General features: G+C 36.1%; 1 protein-coding gene across 1 annotated transcript in view; it reads left to right on the top strand.

Annotated features, from left to right (window-relative positions):
* The first annotated feature begins 7,447 nt into the window (after nucleotides 1–7,447).
* Nucleotides 7,448–22,790, top strand: part of CNTN6 (contactin 6) — a 181,324-nt gene continuing 165,981 nt past the window's right edge. The window contains 2 exon segments of the mRNA XM_070359703.1: nucleotides 7,448–7,566; nucleotides 13,577–13,752. Coding sequence (XP_070215804.1) covers nucleotides 13,611–13,752 — 142 coding nt within the window. The 5' untranslated portion in view covers nucleotides 7,448–7,566; nucleotides 13,577–13,610.

Genomic DNA, 22,790 nt, shown 5'->3' with positions numbered 1-22,790 from the left:
TATGAAAATTTGTTGAAATTGCAGCTGTTTTTCTAGGCGTGTAAATACAGAGATTGTAGATTAATGTGTAGAGAGATATATGTGTAGAAACAAAAGCTATTTTTATAAAAGGGGACCATGCCATAGGTATTACTTTGACATAAGGATAGTGGGCTTCCCTGGTGGCTCAGACGGTAAGAAGATACGCTGAATAGGAAATGGCTACCCACTCCAGTATTCTTTCCTGGAAAATTCCATAGAGGAGCCTGGTGGGCTACAGTCCATGGGATCACAAAGAATAAGACACAACTGAGCACACATGTACCATATCCAATTTTTGTTTAGTCCAATAAAAGTAAAAATAAAACAAAGAAAAATTGAGAATTTTGAATATTCAATAAACGGTTTGAAACAACATAGATACACTTTTTTCCCCTAAAACTTTCCTGCAAAGATAAAAGACACACTGAATAATACTGAGATCAAAATGCTTATGCATTTAAAAATATATATATATATATACATACACACATATGTTCTCTAATTTTGAAATTATGAAAGAAGACGATATTATCACTCACACACTTCAGACCATATTCCTTTACCCATCCCTCTTTTTATATTTATACTGTTATTTTAATATTATCCAAGTTTATGGCATTCATATTCTGTTCTATAACTAAAACCAACATGTTTCTTAAGTAGTTTAATATTTGAACGTACTCAGTGTGCATACTATTCTGCCTCCATTCTTGATATCTGTATATTGGTTTATTTTTAGTTGGATGAAATTCATTATTAAGTAATTTCTTCAAAAGTAGTCATTTATGTTATATTCCCAGGGTTTTTGTGTATTTGTTTCTTTTTTGATGGTAAAGTGTGTTGAATGCCATTAGATTTGAAAGATATGTCAGTGGATGATAATAGTCATGTCACTCTTTTATTCAGAATACTGTAGCTTTTCCCTCACTGTCTTCTGGCATAGAATGCTATACTGTTACAAAATCTGAGATTAATATGATTTTCTCTTTCACTCTTTTAAGTAATTTTGTTTTTCAGCATGGTGTTCTTGAAAAGTCTTTAAGTTTGAAGATAAGTCACTTAACTAACACATGCAACTAACACATGCTTTGGTGTAAAGTGTTCTATCCAAAATGTCTCTGGAATTTGGTATATTTTTTCTATTTGGAATTTTCTTGATAGCTTTCAAAAGATTCGTTTGATTGTATTTCTCAGTGACATCAAGATTCTTTATGTTAGATCATCTTTTATCTATCTTTTTTATATGTTACCTTCTCTTCAATTGTTTTATCTGTGTTTTTTCATTACAGTTATCTCTAATCTTCTTTTTGTCAGTAATTTGACTTTTAGGAGGTATCTGTTTGTTTGTTTTTTGCCCATCTTAGTTGGTTTATTCATTCTTTAATAATGCCGTTTGGGTTGGATCTTTTATGTATAAGTTACATCCTAATTTATCTGATTCTATAGTTTCTTTTTTTCATCTTGACATTGAGTTATGCTTTTTGAATTTATGTTCTTACTCTACAGCATGAAACAATTTTGAGAAATTTCCTAAGGCTCAGTCAGTTCAGTTCAGTCACTCAGTCGTGTCTGACTCTTTGCGACCCCTTGAATCTTGAGTTATATTTTCTGCTACATTGGATATACTGTCTATCTTTGGCATGCTGTATGTTTGACTTTTATTGTTGCAATGTATTTTCCTACTTACTATTCCATTTATTTTCATATGCTCATACTTGAAGAACTATGTACTGACCATTCATTTATTCCTTACACAGAGGGATTTTTTTTTAACTTTCTTCTCAACATATTAGGGACCTGTTTGTTTTCTTCCTCTGAGTTCCATTTTGGAGGCCAGATACCCACATATCATGAGTACTCATACTTTGTACCTCGAGGGAATATTGTGGGAAGTTCAGCCTTTATTAAACCATGTGGGTGCTTCTCTCTATTTTAAGATTATCTTTAATGGTTTCTAGCAAGATTATTGGTGGAAGAGTCATAGGTGGACTTGATTGGAGAAATGCATCATTTTTCAGTTGGGCTTCAGAGATTTTACAAAGTGAGTATATAGGCATGAAGCTATTGGCTTGTGAGATAGAGTCAGCTTTACTATTCATGCTTCTCTGCTTCACTCTTTTTTTCTCCAGGAGCTCTGGAGTAAAGGGCTGGAGAAAGGAGCCCTTCAAACAGAAGAGAAAAAAATTAAAATACCCTATGCATGTACATGGGTTTCCCTGGTAGCTCAGTGGTAAAAAAAAAATCTACGTCCCATTGCAGTAGATATGAATTCAATCTTGGGATGAAGATCCCTAAAGAAGGAAATGGCAACCCACTCCAGTATTCTTGCCTGGGAAACCCCATAGAGAGAGAAGCCTGGCAGGCTACAGTTCATGGGGTCACACAGAGTTGGACAAGACCCATCGACTAAATAATAACAATGCATGTCTATATAAATCTACTTATCTCCAGAATTTGAGGTTGTTAAGAGAATTCTCAGAATTTTGTTGCTTCAGCCTAAATCTCACAACAGTTGGGGAAAAGATTAAGAAGTTGAAAATCCTTTTGCCTCTCTGAGCCTGGACAAGCCCTTCTTATTCCACATATTTTTTTCCTATCATTTCTTTGTTTATTTTGATTATTTATAAGTCAACGGCATTGGAAATTATCCCTTTTCTTGTTGATACTTCAAACCAAAAAAAAAAAAAGGGAATTTTATTTGAGCCTAAGTTGAGGATTATAACCTGGGAAGACCACCTCAGAAGGCTGTGAGAACTGTTCTGCCACTAGAAGTCAAGGTAGAGTTGTACAAGCTTTTTGAGACTGAAAGGTGCTCATCAAACGCTGCATTATTGACAGCTTACATAACCCGCATCTAAGCATCATTTTGGTGGGTGATGTGGCCCCTTACAAGATCAAGAACGAATGTTACCTTTAAGCAGCTGTCTTGTGGGTGCTGGGAGAACATTGCTCTTTATGGTTGAGCAGGTATTTCTGCTGATGGAGGAGTTTTGCTCAATGCTAATGCAGATACACAGTGCACTAGCAGGAGAGAGAGGAGGCCAAAGGGGAGAGAGAGAAAAAAAATTCTTAAATTGTTTTGTCTTGCCATGAAATGCGAATTTTTTATTTCACAATTTCTCCTGTTGATCATCAATCTTTATATAGAAAGCATTATGTGATCAAATATTTGGCCCATTGAAGCTAGGGTGGCTGCTTGCCTTTCCCAGTGTGCATCAAATCCCTCAATGCTGGGTGCTAATAGCCTGCTTCTCTCTGGTGGCTTATACTAGCAGAATGTTCAGCAAGGGTTTATGGCCAATTCTAGGTAATCCAATAAGGGACTTAAGCCAGTTTCCTTGCATGTGCATTGTGCATTGCCCATTATTTTATAGCCCACATTAGAGGTGATCTTCAGCTTCAAGTTGTTCAGACATCATTATCCTAGTACAAGCAGATGACGCACAGTGTGAAAGGCAAGAAACTACCACTTTATAAGTCCACAAACTTTAACTGAAATTGGTGGTAGGAACAACAGTATCATTGGTAAAGATCTAATCCCCAAATCCTCCTGAATCAAACTGCTTTCCTAGTATTTCCCCTACTGTAGAAAGAGGATGGTTCAGAGCAGAAATCTCACTTTAAGGGTCATAAGATGAGTTAACAAGTATTGTGGCCCAGACCTTGCTGATTTCTGTTTGTTATTTACTCATTTTTATAATTCCTTGCTCATTTCATTGAGCACTAGAATAAGAAAAGTCTGTTTTAACTCACTCTTTCCCAATCAACTTTTATAGTAACACAACAGTGAAGACTTAGTATTGCTACTTTGTAGTTCAGAGTTAAGTAACTTATCCAGCATTATATAGCTAGTAACTAACTAGCATTTCCCTGGTGGATCAGACAGTAAAGAATCCACCTGCAATGTGGGAGACCTGGGTTCAGTCCCTGGGTTGGGAAGATTCCCTGAAGAAGAGAATGGCTACCCACTCCAGTATTCTGGCCTGGAGAATTCCATAAACAGAGTAGCCTGGAAAGCTACAGTCCATGGGATTGCAAAGAGTCAGGCACGACTGAGTGACTTTCACAGGACAGGAACTAACTAGGCTGGAATGAAAACCCCCATCTGTCTGCTATTTTAGGTAAATAATGGAATATAATAAAATTACAAATTTAAGATAAAGTTACAGATTTAATTTATTATACCTGGGTGCAAATATTTTGGAAGAAAGATATGGATCTAAGTGAATGGTGAAAAAAGTGAGGAGAGAATCAAAATGCCTAAGTTTGATTTCTTTCTATCTCTCAAAGCTGATGATGAATTTGGAAAAGATGATTCAACTTCCCGGGTTTTAGTTTTCTTGTGTGCAATAATAATATGGATGATGATGACAATAATGATGGTAATTTTCTTAGTCTGATGACTATTATTCACTTGTACCAGGCACAATGTGATAAACTTTATAAGTATCATGTCATCACATCTCAAAATAACCATCTGATACACATATTCTATTTTATCAATGAAGATACTGCAAATTTTGCAAATCCACTAAAGCCCATTTGATTTAAGGGCACATTATATAAACCATTAGTTCTATTATCTTTCCAAACCAAGAAGTCTGGCCTGAATGGTCTTTAAAATATCTACCAAATTTGAGATTATCGCAAGCTGCAGTAGGTATCAGAGGAAATTAGTATGCTCCTACATGACCCTCAAGTACAACTAGTAGAGTTCTGGACTGGATGCCCTTAAATTAAATCTTAATATGATGATGTTTTTGCTTTATGTGTTCATTTGGACATTAAAAAAAACACAGACTTTCTCTTAAACCATGAGTACTGAATGCTTCCTCTTCCTTTCCCACATACTTTTCTTTCTGAAATGTCCTGAAGTGGAGATAGGTAATGCGAGCATCCACATGAATGTGGATGATAAGCACAATAGCAGCCCACATGTTAGATACTGAGAGGAGTGAGATAGGCATGCACGCAGGGCAAAGGGATAGTGCAGGAGTGGCCCTGTGGAGTGGCAGAGCCCAAGTAAAGTGAAAAGGGCACACCCTTAGTGGGCTGGTCTAACAGTAAATATCAGAGTCTGGGAAGCCTGAAGAGGGTCCCATTGCCAAGACAGGGTGGTAAAAGTAGAAACCTGCAATCTGGTATTGGGGTCAAGCAAAGTAAGGACTGAATCCCCACAACGAAAGGACATTCCAGTGTGAGGTGTTAGATCCTACACAAGGATGTGAAAGTTATCCACTTTGGAATATGACCAAAGTCATATTCCAAATGACTTGGAATATGACCAAAGCACACAGTGTCAGAGGCAGAACCTGAGTGAGATAAAGGAGGCAAGAGACAACTCAACAAGTGGTGTCAGGGCAGGTATGGGAGTAAAACTTGCAGCAGGTATCACAATCTGTAAAGGGTGAGGAGGAGCTCCATAAAGGGGAGAAGCTGGTGACAGTAACGGGCAGTTGTTACATATAGAGAGATTGAACAAATGCATAAATACATTGAGAACAGTGGAAACCAGGGTTCTCACGGCTGGAATAGAAAGTTAAAAATATAGACAGAAAAAAAATAAACCTAGAACAAACCCTCTATGAATTACCACAAGATTCTGGTGTGGACTCTAAATACATACACACGTGCTTCTATCTATCTATCCATCTGTGTGTATATATGTGCATGTGTATGGGCTTCCCTGGTGGCAGCAGTGGTGGCTCAGCGGTTAAGCATCCACCTATCAATGCAATAAACGTAGGTTTGATCCCTGGGCTGGGAAGATCCCCTGGTGAAGGACACGGCAACCCAAGCCCGCTCCAGTATTCTTGCCTGGGAAATCCATGGACAGAGGAGCCTGGCAGGCTACAGTCCATGGGGTTGCAAAAGAGTCTGGCATGACTTAGCAACTAAACAACAACAATTCATGTATGTAAAATTATACATATATATACTTACATGCATTCATATACATATAATATATAAAATCTACACACAAACACACACACACACACGCACATATTGAAAGGTCCTCAGAGCAAAAACACCTCAATGAGTACACTTAGCATCCAAATCATGGCTTCTAAATACCATTCTCTAATTTAAAAAAAATGAAATTTTCTTAGAAAAAAAGACCACTTTGATGGCTGGAACAGGAAAACTGTAAGATGATTCTGAAACACTTTCTTGTACCAGAAAGTAAGGAAGAGAACAAAGAATAACAGGCACATGTCAAAAAGATGAAGAAACCAGCTTGAATAGGCTCCTGTTGGCCAAATCAGTGAAACTTTGGGCATCCAATAGTCATGAACTATAACTTCCTTTATGTAATAATAAATAACTTCCTTTATTTAATAAAAAATTCCTTATTTAATAAAATAAGAAGCTATGGATTCACACTGAAAGAGTAGATCATACTGATAGAAATATATAAATAAAAATTAAATTCTCAATAAGGAACAGTATATTTACATTGTCTCAAAGTCTGTAACCACAAAATGCTTACTAATTATAAGGGGAGGGGGAGGTAATTTCATAGTGGCGAGGTTTCGCAGGGAGTACCTTAACCAGTGATCAAAGTTAACTTCAGCAGAAATGAGAGAAGCAGAAGTCCTGGACTATCTGATAGGATGCTTATCTGAAGCACACAACATTCCTGAATCTAATCATAATTAAACAGCAGACACAGGGAAACACCCTTTTTGGGAGGGGAATGGAGGGACAGGAGGGCAAGACAATGTGATCAATATACTCTGGATGGTGGGGAGTGTTTTCTTTTCATGGTGATAATTTTTAAAAATAAGAGCCAGTTTTTACAGTGCTTTAATTATCTTTAAACAAACAAACAAAAAAATCTTTATAGACCCTTTTTATTACCCATATTTTCAGCATACAGCTCCTACAAGGACCCTGATCCTGTTGTCCCTTAGACAAGCCTAAATTGAGTGAAACCTAACCAAATCAGTGCCTTGTAATTTTTGAAGTTACCAGGTGAGGAAAATCAAGTGAAAACAGAAAGTGTTCAATTAATACCTTCAAGGACACTAAAAAGAGAAAACAATAAATGAAATCTATGATTCTCTGCTGGATCTTTTTGCTATAAAGGATTTTATCAAGAAAAACAGAGAAAGGGGACTGACAGATGCTAGCATTGAAACAATGTCAATTCCTTGATTTTGATCATTTTATTGTGTCCTTTACAAAAAAATAGACACTAATTCATTTACGATAATGTGGCATGCTTGCAAAGCTACTCTTTAAATGGTATAGGACGAAAATTCTTTGTACCATTCTTGAAACTTTTCATATGTTTGAGATTGTTTCAAGATGAAATAGTTTTAAAAATATCTATTTATTTGATGTCTAATACTGTTTGCATTCAAAACAGGGTCAAGTATTTTCCACATGGTGTAATTTTTCTTTTCTTTTTCCAGGTGATGGTGGCTTGAGCCCTCCTATTTTTACCCAAGAACCACAAGATGCTATTTTTCCTTTGGATTTGTCAAAATCTGAAATAATCCTGAATTGTGCTGCTAATGGTTACCCATTACCCCATTATAGGTAAATTTCTACTTCTGAGCACCATGCTGGTTTTTTTTCCTTTGTGTTCAGGGTAAAGTATACACACAATTTATTGTTGTTGTTACTTAGTGGCTAAGTTGTGTCCAACTCTTTGCAAATCCATGGACTCCTCTGTAGTAGTCTACCAGGCTCCTCTGTCCTTGGATTTACCAGGCAAGGATAATGGAGTGGGTTGCCATTTCCTAATCCAAGGGATCTTCCTGACCCAGGGGTTAAACCCATGTCTCTTGCATTGGTAGGTGGATTCTTTACCACTGAGCTGTCACCAAAGCCCATACACACCATAAAATGACCTAATTTGAAGTGTACAGCTCAACGAATTTTTACATAGGTACACAGCTGTGTTGGAGAACGGCATGGCAACCCACTCCAGTATTCTTGCCTGGAGAATTCCCGTGGACAGAGGAGCCTAGCAGGCTGCAGTCCATGGGGTCGCAAAGAGTCGTACAGGACTGAGCGACTAAGCACAGCACAGCACATTCAGCTGTGTGTCCACCACTCAAATGAAGGTAGACATTTTTGGTACCCTAAAGTATCCCCTCATGCCACTTGCCAAGTGATAATTATCCCACCCTCATCCTCCAGCAACCACTCTTATAACTTACTGGTTAGATTTGCTTAGAGCAGTTATTCTTGAGATTGGGTCTATGTTACAGTGAGAATTGAAAAAGAATGGAAGAAAAAGGAAGGAAGGGAGAAAAAAAGAATGAAGAAAGGAATAGAGGAAGAAAGAAAAAAAAATAAGAGGACAGGAGAAGATTTGTTTCCCCAATTTGAAAGAGATTGTAAAGCACAAATTCATTTTGTACTCCCTTCCCCACAATATGCGGTTACTGCCTCAGTTGCCCCGTATACAATGACTATGAACATGTTTCTCTAAAAGGAATTAATCCAGATTGAAACATTTTTCATCAGACCAATTTCTGTGATTCCACTGATACATTCCATCACCCCAAAAGAATTGGTTTTAGAAAAAATATGTTGAAGACAGCTATGGACCATCTAAGGCAGAAAAGCAATTTTTATTCTGGGCAACTAGAAATATATATATTTGTTCCTCACATATTACCTCTGAAATAATAAGAAAGAATGGTCTGCAGTGTTTCTGTTCTTAGAATATTACAGTAGAGGCAGAATCTGATTCACATTGTGGGTGGACTTCACAAATATATGCATATATGCATTATACTTGTGTAAATCTAAAAGATATTGTGTTGGCAAGAATTGCATGTGCAGTGTGAATATAGAAAAAGTAGAATAATATTAAAATGACTATTGTGGCTTTAGGGTTTAAAAGCATTTTTTTAAGTCTTAATTTTTAGTGTGTGCATACTAAGTCATTTCATAGTGCTAAGTCATTTCAATTGTGTCCAGCTCTTTGTGACCCCATGGACTGTGTAGCCCACCAGGTTCCTCTGTCCATGGGATTCTCCAGGCAAGAATACAGGAGTGGATTGCCATGCCCTCCTCCAGGGGAATCTTCCTGATCTAGGGATTGAACCTACAATTCTTACGTCTCCTGCATTGTAAATCATCACAAACAAAAAGCAACAAATTCAGTCCATTTTAGTAAAAAACAAAACAAACAACAAAAAAAACCTGTCTTTTCCTGATTTATATGTTCCATTAAAAATACCATATTTATATATATAATTACTGTGATCTTATAATTATCTAATTAATTAGCTAAATGACTTAAATACAAAAGGTTAAAGACAACTTTCTATCTTGTGTCTCTTGTCAAAATAACTTCAGTATTATTTTTTACAACAAAAGAGCTGAAAACTGTGTCTTATTATTTAGGCTTTATTAAGGCTTTTCTATCTTTAGAACACCTCAACCAATGAAGTTCATCTAGCAGATGAAGATTACTTAGTTTATAAACTGGTCCATCTAGTTCATGGTTGTTTCCTTAAGTAAAAAGCTGTGTTATTTAAATTAAAACTTGGCTAAATATACAAAAATGTGACTAACATTTTTGAGATCACCTAATACTTCAAGTTGCAATTTTATTTTTGAGAACTAATTTGATTGTTCCTAAAGATTGATAGAATTTATTAGAGAAGAGGAAAAACATGTAAGTCCCTATACAATCAGAAACAATTGTTAAGTATAGGTAAGACAGATCATCGATTAGTCATGTACTTATATAAAAATTTCTATTGACTTATAACACATGGAAAGATATAATAGAGTGGTTCTCAAAACAATTTGCTAATAATACTTGTGAAGAAATACACTGAATGAAGAGATTGTAAATTTCAATGTTGTGAAATGGCTTCTGTTGTAACGCTTGTAAATAAGGAGGCTAAAGACAGGCAATCAACGTCTTATTTCCAGTCCCCTTAACCAGGTGTAGCTTATTTCTACTATCATGGTATAAAATACTCAAGATGCTTTTAAAAGATAATGAGGAAAAAAAAAATTTTTTTAATGCTTAAATGTCAGACTGAATCCCAGTTTTCTTGATAATAAAGTAAAGGGCAGAGGTATTTCGGACAATGCACATTAGCAACAAAATGTGAATTTTAGTTTTAATATGACCCTTTCGAACTTAAAATTTATTTTTAAAAAATCCTCATGACTGTATTCATTTTGGATTGTGTGTCTGAGTGTTTGTGTGTGTGTGTGTGAAATAGATGGACACTTTATGATTGGGAGTTTAACATTATTTGAAATTACTTGGGTATAGTGTGAAGCTGTACTAAAAACCCATTGGCTTAGAACCAAGAGTTATCATTTCTAGTCACAGCTCTATCGTTACATATATAACCCTGGAATAATCATGTCTTTCTCCTTTCGTTGTATCCCTCATCCACAAAGTGAGGGTGTGGTTGATTTTAAGGTGTATTTTATTCCTTTTAGTAAATTCCCTTTAGAAAATGAAGTCTCATAAGAGAAACTAAGCAACATTGAAAGCAGAACTTTGGAAACAGTTTAAAAGAATCTTGTCTAAAGTCACTTTCAGTTGGATTCAATACTTTCACGGACAGAATATCAGTGAAGACAAGATATATGGTAGGCAAAGTTTTCCAGTGGAAAGGATCGCTTTCTATTCTTTTAAAGACCAGGAAACACATGAAAATTAACATCTAACCATGCAGCTTTGTTAAAGGAAGGAAAATGGGCTACTCAAAAATAGTACTTGGAAAAAAAATAGTACTTGGGTAGAATTGCTTATACTTAATAAGTCAAGGATATAGTGATGAGATAGGTGATGAGCTTAGTTCTAGAGCTCAGAATATATATTTTATTTGGGAAAATGAAATGACACACACATAAATTATTTTTACATAGGATACCCTCTGTCAGAAAAAGTTCTTTGAATGTCAGAGAGAATTTCCAGCACGTGTCCTCTGAACCTGGTCACTGGAGAAGGTTCCTTTCTGTGATTTAATCTATTCCAGTCACAAAGACATTCTTAAGTTTGGAGAAGCTCTAGGCCTGTGAGTAAAAATCACAAAGGGTGTTACTCTGCCTTACTCTGCTTTTTATTCATTTCCTCCCTGGATCTACTTAACAACTTTCTGTGACAAAGCAGGATATTTTTATTGTGCAAATTTTATAATCAATGGATATGACTTTTGGAGAAATGACTTGGCTAAGCATACAGAACAAAGGGATATCAAAGCTAGGCCTAAGACTCTTTCTATGAGGTCAATGGAACTAAATTTAGTGCACATTAGAATCACCCAGAGAGACGTTACAAATTTCAACTTTGGAGTTCTTCATGTGTCTAGGAATGGGTCCAGAAATCGCACTCCATGTAACTCTAAAGCAAGGCTCAGTTTTGAAAAAAACACTCTCACACACACATACATTATCACAGACTAGCAGACAAATATAGCCCCAGACATTATATTCTTGACACAGGGCTTAACTACTTAATAGTGAAGGATGTTCCCCAGGAAAAGGTCAAGATTTTAGTTCAAATCCATTATGTTTCATGGAATTAATATGATATTAAGGCAGATGCTTAAAATAATCTTCTATAGCATATTTCCTAGTTTGCATCATGAGATAATTCTCCTGGGCATGGCATTCTATCAGTAACACTTGTATGACAATCACTTGAATTCATTAATACTATTTCTCAATTTATTTAAACATATTAATTAGAACAAAGCCCACACCATGAGTTGAACCCCTGATCTATATGCACAGTTTAATAATCATTGTACCATAGTGATTAGAATGATTATGGGGAGAGTGTGAAAAATTCATTTGCTGCAGCTAAGCCAACAACTTTGAATTTGTGTTGAAAAACAATTACCGAGCTTAATTAGGAGCATGTAATGATGACAGCAGTTATTTCAGTGATTGATTTCAAAATTAAAGAAAGCTGGCAAACTAAGTGCGGTATATCCTTTGCATTGAAAAAGCAAGGGAACACAAAGGTTCAAAGACCATGCCCTGTAAACAAATTATGAAAGACAGCATTATAGCACTGGCAAGGAGAATATTTAAGGCTTCAGATAGGCCTAAAAAAATAGTAGTTTTCTCCATTTTCTTCTAATATTGAGAACTAGAGACCAAATAAATTTCTCTAGAAAAAAAAATTGGTAGATAGTTCAGGCAAACGAAATGTACTATTTTTGACTGTTGTCTTCCAGCTTCCTTTTATTAAAAAGAAGTTGAGGTGCACAAGAATTGGCTAAGTAATTTAAAAGTGACAGAGTTGGTTCAAGTCCTCTGTATGATTTGATATCCATCATTTCTCATCTTTAACAGGGTAGAAGATACCCTTAGTCTGTATTTCTCTTCTACTGCTGTAGACATTTGCTAGACTTTTTCCATGGGATGTTTCAGAATTCTAAAAAAGTCAATGACATTTGGAATAATTCTATAAAATGTCATTCCTTCCTTACAATTAGCTACCCGCACAAAACTATTTTTAATATGACCTTAGCATGAAGGGAAGAATCTGCAGAGCTCTCATAAACCCTAAAGAAACAAGATTTACAAACTGTCTTTATTTCACAGGAAGAGGTATTCACTTGTTTTTCTGACTGATTATCTTAACTCAATGTTTTAAAATATATCTCTTTTCTTAAATGGTTTATATTACTACACAAAGCTAGTGCCCTAGAAATGTATATGTTTGAATGTGTAATAGTCTGATTTCAAAATGTCTGACTATTTTGATGGAAGTAAGGGGTTGCAAGCTGGGGGAAGTGGGTCCATTAAAGATAACAAATGGGTATTCATTCATCTTAAAATGATAAAACGTAATTTCAAAATCATCTAATACTTCTATGAAAATAAATATAACTGTTAGGATTTTCTGATACTTAATTAATGTTCTAAAAGATTGTTGACTACTAGGTAAGCCGAGAAATTTTTTGCAGCCTAAAATGAAAACCTCTCAAACTGCATTTGTTTTGTTAAGGTATAATTTTAGTTTGGCATTTCTAAGTACTGTTGAAATATTTTCAGCATGATTAATTTTCCAAGTAAGAAACTATCAGAGACAATAAAGTTCTAAAGTAGTCAGGTTATTTTTGTTTTGTTATCAACCTCAAATTGGCATTGTAAAATCTTTGCTGACTTTCTTTGTGCCATTCTAATATATTCTTCTTGGACTTCATGTCTAAATCATTTTTGACATTCAATTTTGCAGTATCAGTGTGGGTGTTCAGGTATGGTATATATTATTTGAAAAGTTGTTAAAGGAATAGGATGGCCAGGGTTATTGACTGAATGTCTACTTTTTTTTTCTTATGTCAAGAGTTCTGTTGCCTTACTGTACAGGTTTTGGTGAGTGTTTGTAATTTGTAAAGAGTAGAAGATCTTTCAAATAATCTAGTTATTGATATTATGGAGCTCACGAAGACAATAATCTTCAGTGAAACTGGTAGGATGTGCCCATATGTAATCATGTTTTGTTTTATTTTAACAGTCTCAAGAATTGCAAATGTATGTTGTTTAAATCAGTAGTGGTCAACTCTGATTTTGGAGGCATAATTTGATTTTTTTTTTTCCTTTGAAGGTGGAAGCACAATGGCGCAGATATTGATTTTACCATGAGCTATCACTACAGGCTGGATGGAGGCAGTTTGGCAATCAGCAGCCCTCGCACAGATCAAGATATTGGCACATACCAGTGCCTGGCCACCAATTCTCTGGGAACAATTCTGAGTCAGAAGGCAAAGCTCCAATTTGCATGTGAGTTTGTGGGAAAAATCTATAATCTTTGTGTTTCTGAAAATATATTCTTATTATAACCATAGTAGAAAAAAGCGAACTTTGCCAATCACATGCTCTTTGAGAGCAAATATGAATTTATAGAGGTAAAAAGCTTTAACAGTGTGCATTTTGTGAATTCAGACTCCTGGGAATAGTTGAATCTGTTTCAAAAAAAAAAAAAAAACAGGAAATATCAGTATTATTGTATTTTGTGAATTATATTTAGAAACATCTCTGAAAGTTCTAGATATACATATTCAGATAAAAATATATATATATATATATATATATATATATCCTTTTTTCCTTCTTCTTTTGCATTGGGCATTAATGTGAAGGGCACATGAATAAAAGAAAGCAAAGATGTTTTTTGGGGGAGGAAAGCTTTCTCCCAGGAAAAGTGATCATGCATCTACAGTTTGATGCAGGTGGAAATAAAGTGGTTGCCAAAGGCAGACTTTATATTAACTGTAACAATGTCCAACTGCGTCACATAAATGTCATCCAAATAATTACCTTGGTGACATTTGGGGACATTAGCAGATGAACAATAGACATACTGCTCCTTATAGTGTTTATATATAGTGTTTCCAGGGACTGAAATGTTTCATATTGGATCCAGGGAAAGCCTTGTTTGAAAGTAATTACATTTGTTGATGTGGACAAAGCAGAAGCCTTACATCTTTCCCTTTATACCCCCTCTGCCATGCGACTCCCACTCACGCCCTCCTCAGAGGATGTACCAGGGACCAAAGAGTGAGAAGCTACTCTTTGGAACCTGATGAATAGGTCTATACTTCTGTTATTTTGAAAAAGTATCTATTTTGAAATCTACAGAACAAAATATACATCCAAAGCCCAACTTGTAGAACTGTTGCAGGAAGGAGGACCCCTTCTAGGGCCCGAAACTGGGCTCCTTCTAACACTCGGAAATGAACTGTCAGAGGAGACACATGTGCTGACAAAGCAAGAGAGTTTATTGGGAAAGGGCACCCGAGCGGAGAGCAGCAGGGTAAGGGAACCCAGAACAGCTCTGTCACATGGCTTGTAGTCTCAGGTTTTATGGTGATGGGATTAGTTTCCAGGTTGTCTTTAGCCAATCATTCTAACCCAAGAGTCCTTCCTGGTGGTGCATGCCTTGTTCAGCCAAGATGAATGCCAGAGAGAAGGATTCCGGGAGGTGGTCGGACGTGTGGTGTCTCATTTTGACCTTTCCCAAACTCTTCCAGGTGGTGGAGGCTTATTAGTCCCATGTTCCTTACCAGGACCTCTTGTCATAAAACAACTCATGGAAATGATTACTATGGCGTCTGACCAGGGTGGGTGGTTTCAATCAGTGTGCTTCCCCTAACAGAACTACTTTAATCATCAGTAGATATATAAATTTGGAGTATGAAATGGCAACCCACTCCAGTATTCTTTCCTAGGAGATCCCATGGACAGAGGAGTCTAGCAGCCTACACTCCATGGTGTCCCAAGAGTCAGACACGACTTAGCAACTAAACTACCACCACCGCCACCATTATATAAATTAATAATTAGGTCTGTTTCTCATTGAAAGTCTTGTGTTCCAAAGATAACTAGCTCTACACAAAGCTCCCTTTGGTCAACCATTCTGCGAATGGCCTTGTTTCTGAATATGTATGTAAATACACTCAGAAATAAATACATATGTATATAAGTATGTGTGTATAAATGTGCATGTGATTATAAATATACACACATGTACATACATGTATGTGGTCCTCTATATACACACATACACACATGTATACATATACACAAGCATTGCTAAGTGTATCTGAATATATATATGTCTTCAGAAAACAAAAGATAATGCAAAATTTTACAGGGCTAAATGGAATATAAACAAATGCTGGTGACTGTTCCCAACCTAGGGATCGAACTCAGATCTCCTGCATTGCAGGTGGATTCTTTACTGTCTGAACCACCAGGGGAGCCCCATTTGAAACTTTCGGTAAAGATAATCACAATACTTGATTTCTACATTTCAGCTAAGACCATCACTTGGAAAAACAATAGCGAGCCAAATATTAATGAAGACTTATTTTACAGAAGTAAACAATTGCTCCACAGGCTTTGAATGACTCTGCCAAAATAATTTTTTTTTCACTTGAATAGAAGATGACCCTAGGAGATACATGGTCAGATTGCATAAAAATAAATTTAATAAATTTGATTTTCTGGTAAAGGGAATCCCATAGAGCATATTTATTTGCTACACCTGGTGTTTCTCCAGAGTTATGGATTCTACCCCTTCTTGAAAATAACTGAATACCTATGATGAAAGTTAATGCACTGTGCTTTATATGGCCATATATTTCCTTCTCTTTGTTCCCCCTTAAAAATTTGTATTTTTAATTTCCAAATTATTTTTTTTACTTTTTTTTCTGCTTTAAAAATGTGTAACTGGAAGTTTTTGTAAGTTAAAATGTAACTTCTATTTGCTAAAAAAAAAAGAGGAAATATTTAAAATTCAGAAAAAAAATTTATGCTTTCATTTGGATGAATGAGGAAAGTCAGTTCTTCTATTCTTGCTGACTTTCCTGTCTCTTCATAAAGTTTTCTTTTTTGGGAGTTGAAAGTATATGACTGTTGTTCCCTAAAAGCATTTCTATTACTATTTATGCAGAAATAGCTGATTTATGCATCCATTAGCTGATCTTTCTCCTGCAGACTTAAAGGGTCTTAGGTTTCAAGTCTTAAACTTGAAAAAACAAAACAAACAAACAAACAAACAAGAAAGAATCAGATCATTCTGCCTTTTCTGTCCAGTAACTATAACAGTGTCTTGCCTGAAATGTTTCCTGTTGTTTCCATGGAGAGATTTGGTTGAGTTTATCTCTGCTGACTTGAATCAACCCTAAAAATAACCAATACTTTTTAATCACCTATAAAGTATCCCTTCTCCTTTCCTAGATCTCATAAGTACTCTTGCCAGCTTACTTAAACCAGTTGTTCATTCCAAGTAGTAAAGAATTTATTTTAAAAATGTGAAAAATACCACTTTTAGCTTTGTCACTGCTATTACGCAACTCCGAATGGTCTATTTTGAACAAATGTGCATAAAGATCTTAAAAATAAATCAAAAGGTGTTAATAACTTACAGCCCAGAAGACTTCATGTACAAATTCTTTCTTATTCTTTCTTTCTTATATAAATTACTTAATCTGAGTTCTCATCACTATCTTCACAAATTTTCAGCATTGCCTATTTACTAGAAAGGCTTTTGTACCTTTCTTAAAATCATAACAATGGTGGTCACATGCTAAAATTTTCGCTACAAACAGACCTGAGTTCAAATTCTATCTCTGTAAAATATCCAGCAGCAGGAAATTAGGCCACCTTTTAAAATATTAAGCCTATTTATGAAATGTATACAGTGAGAATTGCAGCAGAATCCAAAGGACAGTGACAGGAATTAACTGAGTAATGATGTGAAACCCCTGGTCCATTATAAGCACTCAGGAAATGGTAACTCTAATTCTTCTTTTGATATTTTCATTTCCTCCCCCAAATTGGCCAAACATCCATATATTTCAAACTGCTACAGTTACTCATAGAAAAATCTAGTTTACATTTCAAAACTTCCTCCAGACCAGTTGTTTTCAAGGCTTTTAAGTGTTTGACATATATTACCTTTCTTGAACTGTGGAATAACCATAAGAGGATGATTCTATCATTTCCATTTTACAGATTAGAAGCCTGAGGCTCACTGAGATTGGGACTTTTTAGAAAGTATATTGTTAAAGAATCAGTTGTAACTTTAGTATAAAAGTTCAGATTCTACAGCAGAAACCAATACAACATTGTAAAACAATTATATTCTTCCATTAAAAAAAATAAAAATTCAGATTCTAAAACTCATGTCTTTTGTATTAAGGTATTCAGTTCAATTCAAACAGTGCTCAAACAGATCAAATGGGCTTTCATTGTTAATTTAATAGGCCTTTGACATAATCACTGTTGAAATAATAAGCCATTTCTGAAGGACAGTAACCTTCACATGGGCCTGGTGGTAGATCCCATTGGTGCTGAGTTCAAATCCCCTTTACTGGACAATGAGCTCAGCTGTTAATGCCCACAGCTACCGCTTTTCTTCAACCCATGCCCTAGAGCTCCCCATGGGCTCGGGCTGGAGCCAGACAACAGCTGAGACCCCTTTTTGCGTAGCCCGTTCCTGTGCCCTATCCAGTTCTGATCCCTCCATTTCTCCTTCAAGTGTTTCCTCAATAAATCAATGTAGTTGAACCTCTGTGTCAGCCTTTGCTTCTAAGGAAACCAAAGTAAGACAGACACTAAACATATAAGATATTTGATCTTATTGACAGACAAATTGGGTCCAGAATCTCTAATCATATGAATTTCCATAGGTAAGAGCAAAACTATACATCAGAATAAAATTGTGTCAACAACTCTGCTTCCCACCAGTTGGCAGTCGTATACCGCCACTTTGACCTTCAGAACAAATGAACTATGAACCACTCTTCAGAACCTAACTCATCCATGGGAGAGGCTCTGTAGGTAAATTTGTCTACATAATTGATTGCTTGTGTTTCCAACTTCTTTCCTGATGTTCAGCAATTCAAAATCCCCCTTGGAGTTTATTTTAGACTCCAGCCTGTTAGAGTTGCCTTAACTTGAATCATCCCACCACAAAACCATGCAGGAATACAGCCCAAATATTTAAAAACAAAACCCAAAAAACTCCGTTATAAAATATCCTCCTAAATCTAATCTGTCTTTAAATTGCTATGTTACTCAGGCAAGTTAGTTATCTCTGTAGACTTATTAAGGGTATGCTTTGAATTATTTAATTGCAAAAGTTTCCTTCAGTTCTTCCAAAGATTCTGTCATTCCAAATTATCAGGTACATTCTTATTTAAGCTCTTTTCTATTTTCCTCCAAGCAACCTCAAACCTAAAGCAAATTCATTGAGTGTCTAGTCACCAAAAGCTTCTGTTATCACCCTGGCATTCTTTTTTTTTTTTTTAATTTTACTTTATTTTTAAACTTTACAATATTGTATTAGTTTTGCCAAATATCGAAATGAATCCACCACAGGTATACATGTGTTTCCCATCCTGAACCCTCCTCCTTCTTCCCTCCCCATACCATCCTTCTGGGTCGTCCCAGTGCACCAGCCCCAAGCATCCAGTATCGTGCATCGAACCTGGACTGGCAACTCGTTTCATACATGATATTATACATGTTTCAATGCCATTCTCCCAAATCTTCCCACCCTTTCCCTCTCCAACAGAGTCCATAAGACTGTTCTATACAAACCAGTTTGACTTTATACAAGCCGCACATGCAGCTGCTTTGAATTTCTTTTATTTCTCAAGGACTTTAGTGGTAAAGGTTGAATGTAGACTTCTTCCTTTCATATGTATGTTAATGAATTACTCTGTATTGGTGTGAGAGAACATTGCATCTGTCATTGCTGTTTAAAATGTCATCCTTGAGTAAAGAAAAGGTAGAGGATTTTGAAAGAAACCTCTGATTTCACTGAGCTGTATTTTTTTTTTTTTTTGAGACTCATAATATATACCTCTACCAATGAACAGAGAAACACTGGGATAAAAGTTACTTATGAATAGACTTTTTGGTCCTCCTCTATTTAATATTTAATCACAGATACCATTTTAAATAAGTTTGTTCTATTATTGCTGAAATCTCCTAGTTTTACAAGACTGATGCTAGACTGGTTGAATAAATTAATGGCCATTTATTTATTCATCAGCCAAGCAACCAGAAAACACCTTATTTATATGCATCAAGCACTGTGCTAGGGACTAAAGATCAAATGGTAGATAAGAAATAGCTACTCCCTGTATTCACAGAGCAGACAGGTGAAAACTTGAGAGCAAGAAAAAAAGGAAAGAAAGAAATTGGTAGCATTTGCATAATACATATTATATAGCAGGTATCGTTCCAAGCTCTTTATGTAAATTAACTTCAATGAGCCTCACAATAACACTCTGAAGTTGCTATAATCCCTTTTTCGGATGACCAGATTGAGGCTGTAGAAGAATTAACCAGCTTGCCTCAAATCACACACATAATAAGCGACAGAGTCAGTATTCAAACCCAGGCAGTTGGAACCCGGAGTCCATGTTCTTAATGCCCACATGTGCGTGCATGCTAAGTTGCTTCAGTTGTGTCTGACTCTTTGCGACCCTACAGATTGTAGCCCGCCAGATGCCTCTGTCCATGGGAATCTCCAGGCAAGAATACTGGAGTGGATTGCCAAGTCCTCTTCCAGGGAATCTTTCCAATTCAGGGATGAAATCCATGTCTCCTGTGGCTCCACTGCAGGCAGATTCTTTACCACACAGCACCTCCACAAAAACAGCATCAGGTGATGTGAGAGGGTTAGATGTAATCTATAAGACAGACCAGAAGAGAAAGTAGTCAAGTTTGTCTGGATTGGACAAAGGGCAAGGGAAGCCTTCCAAAGACAGTGGGGCTTGAACTGAGCCTTGAAATATTAAATCGTGTTCCAGATAAAGAAAATAGGGGAGGAGAATGTTCAGGTCCACAGGAGAACAAGAGGAATGCAAATGCAAATAAGCTTCAAGTATTAGAGAAAACGTGAGGGGAATGGGAAAAACCAGGTAGGAACATGACAAGCCATGATTCAGAAATAATTGGTTTTCTAGGACAAGGCTGAACCATAAATTGGAGCCAGGTATATCCAAATTTCAGAGACCCTTTATTTCCAAGCTTAATCTACGAATAATGGAATGATTGGGCGATACTGCGAGATGCCAGAAAAAACAGCAAAATTCTATCATATCATGAAGCTTTTAGGCAGAGGCACCAGGGATGAACTATGTTTCAAAAATATTCTCACTCAGTGTGACAGTGTACACAGGTGTGAATTCATGTGTAAAATAGTGATGTCAATAGTACCCACTTTCTGCACATGTGTGTGCTGAGTTGCTTCAGTTATGTCCAATTCTTTGTGACTTTAGGGACTGTAGCCCACCAGGCTCCAATCTATGGGGTCCTCCAGGCAAAAATACTGAAGCAGGGTGCTATTCCCTTCTCCAGGGGATCTTCGTGACCCAGGGATGGAACCCATTCTCTTATGTCTCCTGCAATGGCAGGTGGGTTCTGTACCAAAAGTACCACCTGGGAAGCCCACTCTCTTTATATAGGTTTATTATAATGACCAAATATGCATTATTATATGTAGAGCAGTGGGTAAGGGCACCTGGTATATTGTTGTGAGTTGTTGACTGAGAGCCTGGGAGAGGTCTGGCTATGTAACTGTGAATAGACCAAGTTTGGTACTTCAGTACTTATCCTAAGAACAGTGGAAATGCTTTGAATGATGTTGCAGATTTTGAAGTTGTTTATAAACTGTTGTTTGAAAATACTAATACTTTTTCCTTAAAAATATTGATCTGATATATTAATGATCTTTATTTCATTTTTAAAACCACCATATACATATTTAGGGCTTCTAGGGGTAAAGAATCCGCCTGCCAGTGCATGAGACTTGAAACGTGGGTTCGTTCCCTGGCTTGGGAATATCCCTAGGAGGAGGGCATGGCAACCCATTCCAGTATTCTTGCCTGGAGAATCCCATGGACAGAGGAACCTGGTGAGCTACAGTCCATGGGGTTGCAAAGAGTCAGACACAACTGAAGTGACTTCACACGCAGGCACACGTTTAGGGATGCTCCAAACCTCACTTCTCACACTTGTAGGATGAAGTTAAAGAATTCTTGCTTCATGTCACAGGGTTTAATTTTAGATGGCTCTAGGTTAACACGTGATAATATTTCATTTTAAAGGGCTATAAAGATGTGAGCATTTACAATCATTGTAAATTTTTTCTTTCCCAGAGAAATGCCAAGGGTTTTATACCTGCAATGCTGTTCATCTTTATTCTCTACCTGTAACCTGTACCAAATCATGTTTTGCAGGTTGAGAAATTAAAGAAATTCAAAATGGGGCAAACACATCACCTGGTCATTAACCTATCACAGACCTAGTATTTTTCACATCTCCATCTCAAAATAACTTTTAAATATATATATATATATATACACACACATACATATTTGTAGGTAAAGAAAGTAAAACAGAATCCATATAAATCCAAAAACCATAATCAGAACAACAGAAAAGATCTCCAGGTAAAAGTAATGATATAAAGGTCTTTGATTCTTTAGAGTAGGAACTCCAAAGGTACCTGTATATTATTTGAAAAAGTGAAAGTGAAAGTCATTCAGTCATGTCTGACTCTTTCCGACCCCATGGACTATACACTCAATGGAATTCTCCAAGCCTGAATGCTGGAGTGGGTTGCCATGCTCTTCTCCAGGGGATCTTCCCAACCCAGGGTTCGAACTTAGGTCTCCCACATTGCAGGCAGATTCTTTATCAGCTGAACCACAAGGGAAGGGAATGTGTATTTTTATTTCTGTATTTTGCCCAGTATCTGTACAAGCACAAAACAAACAAACAAACAAAAGAAACCCCTCACATTTAGAAATAAATTTTAAAAGCTTCCTTTGGTACTGATGAATTCAAAATGTCTAAATTTTTTTCATGTATAAAAACAGTTATACATGATCCTGATGATATGGTGGCAAAGTGCATTTATATCTGAAAAATAAATTAAGATCTGGGAGAAGGAGTTTTAAAGATAACACTTGAAAATGCATTTGGAAATTGTAAAGGCTCTGATAATTTTGAAGTATGTGTCAAGTGGGAAATGCATATCTAATTATAATTGAAAATGCTAGATGGTTTTTAACCTTTATTTTTTACATCAGGAAAATAACTAAACAAAGTAAGTTGACATATTTTTCTTTAACTTATTAAATAAAATAAATCAGATAAATTAGTATTGGTTTTTCATGATCATTTTGGAAATAGCACTAAAAATTGTTCCAATGAAGTTAATATTCTCAATTTATCTTAATATAAAACCATCAATAGGTATTGTAAAAAGGAGAAGAGTTTATCTTTGCTTTTAA

Source organism: Bos mutus, chromosome 22, assembly GCF_027580195.1.
Source record: "Bos mutus isolate GX-2022 chromosome 22, NWIPB_WYAK_1.1, whole genome shotgun sequence".
NCBI classification, from domain to species: Eukaryota; Metazoa; Chordata; class Mammalia; order Artiodactyla; family Bovidae; genus Bos; species Bos mutus.
The sequence above is the reverse complement of the archived record's forward strand: the minus strand, read 5'-3'. Positions and strand labels throughout refer to the sequence as shown.